This window comes from Leucopleurus acutus (genome assembly GCF_964270905.1).
Source record: "Leucopleurus acutus genome assembly, chromosome: 5".
Taxonomy (NCBI): domain Eukaryota; kingdom Metazoa; phylum Chordata; class Mammalia; order Artiodactyla; family Delphinidae; genus Leucopleurus; species Leucopleurus acutus.
In genome coordinates, this window is record NC_139147.1 from 77,112,608 (window position 1) to 77,116,546 (window position 3,939).

The 3,939-nt window shown below is 39.9% G+C and overlaps 1 protein-coding gene across 1 annotated transcript; it reads left to right on the top strand.

Annotated features, from left to right (window-relative positions):
* Nucleotides 1-532: 532 nt before the first annotated feature.
* Nucleotides 533-1,431, top strand: LOC309961838 (pleckstrin homology domain-containing family A member 3-like; the record flags this gene model as incomplete). The annotated part of the gene is given in 2 exon segments (XM_082839322.1): nucleotides 533-1,388; nucleotides 1,391-1,431. Coding segments are annotated over 2 exon segments (897 nt in total).
* Between the last annotated feature and the right edge of the window lie 2,508 nt (nucleotides 1,432-3,939).

A 3,939-nucleotide genomic window follows, 5' to 3' on the forward strand; every position in this document is an offset into this window, starting at 1 on the left:
ACGACATGTTCTGTTATTTGTACACAGGTAATATATGCTCATAAATAAGCTGGCAATGTTGTACAGAGTTGCCAAAAAACTGTTAAAGCCTTGCTTAAAATTTGGGTGAACAAAAATACCCTCTAAACAATTGCTCTTAGAATGTTTGATGATGGATATTCAAGAAGCCTTTAAAGTATGGTAAACATTTCCCCTTTTAAAAATATGAAGACAGAGGGGGCGCGGAAGGGAGCAGCCGGGCGGTGGAAGCGCGAGCGGGAGGCCTGCCGCGGTCCCGACCTCGCTGCCGTCGCCGCCGGGGCTCGCCTTGGGATGTCTCAAGGCCCCCAAGCACCACGCGGCGGCCGCCGTCCCGGCCTCTGAGGCCCGCCACGCCCCGGCAGCGCGCGCGGGCTGAGGGCTGCTCGGTGCCGGCTGGGGGCGCCGGGGGAGGGGCCCGGGCGGGCCGGGAGGGGCTGCCCAGGCCCCGCGTTTCCCCCTTCACCGCGGCCGGCGCCGGGCCAGGAGGATGCGCAGCGCCGGGCTCTGAAACATGGAGGGAGTTCTGTACAAGTGGACCCACTATCTCACAGGTTGGCAGCCTCGTTGTTTTGTTTTAGATAATGGAATCCTGTCCTACTATGATTCACCAGATGATGTTTGCAAAGGGAGCAGAGGAAGTATAAAGCTGGTAGTTTGTGAAATTAAAGTCCATTCAGCAGACAACAGAAGAATGGAATTAATCATTCCAGGAGAGCAGCATTTCTACATGAAGGCAGTGAATGCAGCTGAAAGACAAAGGTGGCTGGTTGTTCTGGGGAGCTCCAAAGCCTGTTTGTCTGATACTAGGACTAAAAAAGAAAAAGAAATAAGTGAAACCAGTGAATGTCTGAAAACCAAAATGTCCGAGCTTCGCCTCTACTGTGACCTCCTGATGAAGCAAGTTCATACGATCCAAGAATTTGTTCACCATGATAAGAATCATTCATCTCCCAGCATAGAGAACATGAATGAAGCCTCTTCTCTACTTAGGGCAACGTGTAATACATTCATCACAACGCTTGAGGAATGTGTGAAGATAGCGAATGCCAAGTTTAAACCCGGGATGTTTCAGCTGTGCCATCTGGATCCCTTAGTTTCTCCTGTGTCAACTAATCCTGTTCAAATGATGAAGCGTCCTGTCAGCCACCCTGGTTCTTGCAGTTCAGAGAGGAGTAGCCACTCTATAAAAGAAACAGTGTCTACACTTCGACTCTCCCAGCGGCGCCGAAGAACCTACACAGATACAGACTCTGGTAATGATGTTCCTCTCGAAGACCCAGATAGACCTGTTCACCGTTCAAGAAATACACTTAATGGAGATTTGGCATCAGCAACCATTCCTGAAGAAAGCAGACTTATGGCCAAAAAAAATCTGAATCGGAAGATCCTCTTCCATCCTTCTCTTCCTGAGGAAACGGAAGTGTCCACCTTTCTCTAAGTATTGCTCTGCAAAAGCTGCTGTAATTAAACTATGTTATAGGGAGTAATTTTTCCCTTAGGATTACTCTGCACTTTATAGAATATTATAAAACAAACAAACAAAAAACAACCCACATACCTTTGAAGTGTATTTTATCTTTATATAGTTTATTTGCAAGAGTATTTTCCTAATAACTTCACAGCATGAATGTGCATCTTTTTGTTTTTTGAACAAATGATGGTGTAACATTTTGACATCTGTAAGGACAAATGTAGATTTTTTTCTAAAAAACTGTGAGGGACTGACATCTTAGTCAGTGTGTATTGTAGCTTATAAACATGAAATCTTATAAACCTAAGGTTTCATTCAGTTTGACAGAAGTGTGATATACGTAACTTGTGCCATGGACCAAATGGTCACTTTACCCCAGCTGAAACTGAGTTACGGTCGCAGCTTGATGGTGTTTGTATTATATTCCTTTAAGCAAAAAGGAAACATTTAATATTCGAAATATTTTTACCCCAAATACCATGACATTGAGGATTTTTTAAAAACCAGACTGTGCTGTCCTTTGTATATGAAGTTGACACTACTGATTTGTCAATACCAAATATTGGGTTAAAGTATTTAATTTTTACTTATTTATTTTTCTGTTGCATCAAAAAAAATGATTTCATCCTAACTTCTATGACCTACCAAATTTAAGATGTGCATACCTTGTTATTTACATTGTTCTAGAAAAGAGGTTAATATTGTAGTGACCTTGCTCACTTCCACCACAGAAATAAATGACTTGCAATGGAAGAGGATTTTAGTGCTTTTTTCCGAAAATAGACTTAAGTTGCTCTTGTAAGGTATTAATGTTTGCAGCTCTTTAGAATATCTAGACATTTTTAATTTATGAATATTTATAAAAAAAGGAATGTCAAGGTGACTGCCCTACGTAACTTGAGAATGGCATTATTTAATTAAAGAACAAATAGCATTTTTTGGTAGTGCCTGTCCATACCTATTGTCAGTGTCTGCCTTGTAAACTGTTTTCTCAGTTCACTTTGGAGTGATGGTTTTGTCCAAGGTTTTGGATGAGGAGCACTTTAAAACAAACTGGTTTGGTGTTTTTAAGTTAATCATATGCTTAATAAATATGTGGTTTTTGCATTAAAAAAAAAATGAAGACAGAAATGTAATCAACCACTATTTTTTTTTTCCAGGGAAGTGTCTTACTAAATTTTTTTCTTAAAAGATAAAAAGGTTGGGGGCTTCCTTGGTGGCACAGTGGTTGAGGGTCCACCTGCCAATGTGGGGGACACGGGTTCGTGCCCCGGTCCGGGAGGATCCCACGTGCCGCGGAGCGACTGGGCCCATGAGCCATGGCCGCTGAGCCTGCGCGTCTGGAGCCTGTGCTCCGCAACCGGAGAGGCCACAACAGTGAGAGGCCCGCGTACCGCAAAAAAAAAAAAAAAAAAAAGGATAGAGAGAGATTAACTTAGATCAAATAAACCAAAATAACTTTTAAAAGAAAAAATTATTATGTTCAACTATAAAGGGAATTTTTCATATTGTGTGTGCGTTTTAATTCAAGAACAAGGAATGTGTAAAATACTCAGAAGTAGTACTTCTATAAAGCCAATCAGAACTGATTAAACAGATAGGCATTACTTTGAGAAGGGCTAAAAATTATGTTATAGATGGATATTTAATGACATGAAAAAATGTTCATGGCATAAAATCTAATAAAAATATTATAAAACAATATGTACAATACACACCTGTTTTAATTAAAATAAAGATGTGTGTGACTCTAAACCAAAGACCTGAGAGATGTATATCAAACAGCTTTACTAGCAATAAAGCTAAAATTTGTATCTCTATCACTTTGTATCTATGCTCATACGTAATATTCTTTTCAAGTAAAGTTGTTGACTGATTTTGATACCAGGGTTATGCTGGCTCATAAAAATAGATGTGGAATGCACACTATTTCTCTAATTTCTAAAGGAGCTTGTATATTCTTGGATTTTTTTTTTCCGTTAAATATTTGGTAGAATTCACCAATGAATCCATTTGGGCCTGGAGTTCTCTATGTGAGGAATTTTATTATTATAAATTTAATTTATTTAACACACAGGGCTGTTCAGATTTTCTGATTCTTCTTATATTAGTTTTGGTAATTTGTGAAGTGAAATAAAGCACATCTTGAGCGGGAGAGGAAGAAGGAACGAGAAGGAAATGAAAAAGACAGGTACTCCTGTGATCCTTGGGAGGTGAGGTGTAAGGAGAGGCTAGAAGTGTGAATTTGTTATCAAGTTAGTTATCTGCAGGTGGCACATATTCCTTGTGTACTGAGAAAAGACATGAAAAGTGCCTAATCTGAAATGAGTTAAAGTACTCCCAATGACTTAAGAGTTTAATAGCTTCTGCATCTCTGATTTCCAAGACTGAATTCAACAATTACAGGTCTTAAAAATATAAATGGAATTTAATCTATAAAGAGAAGA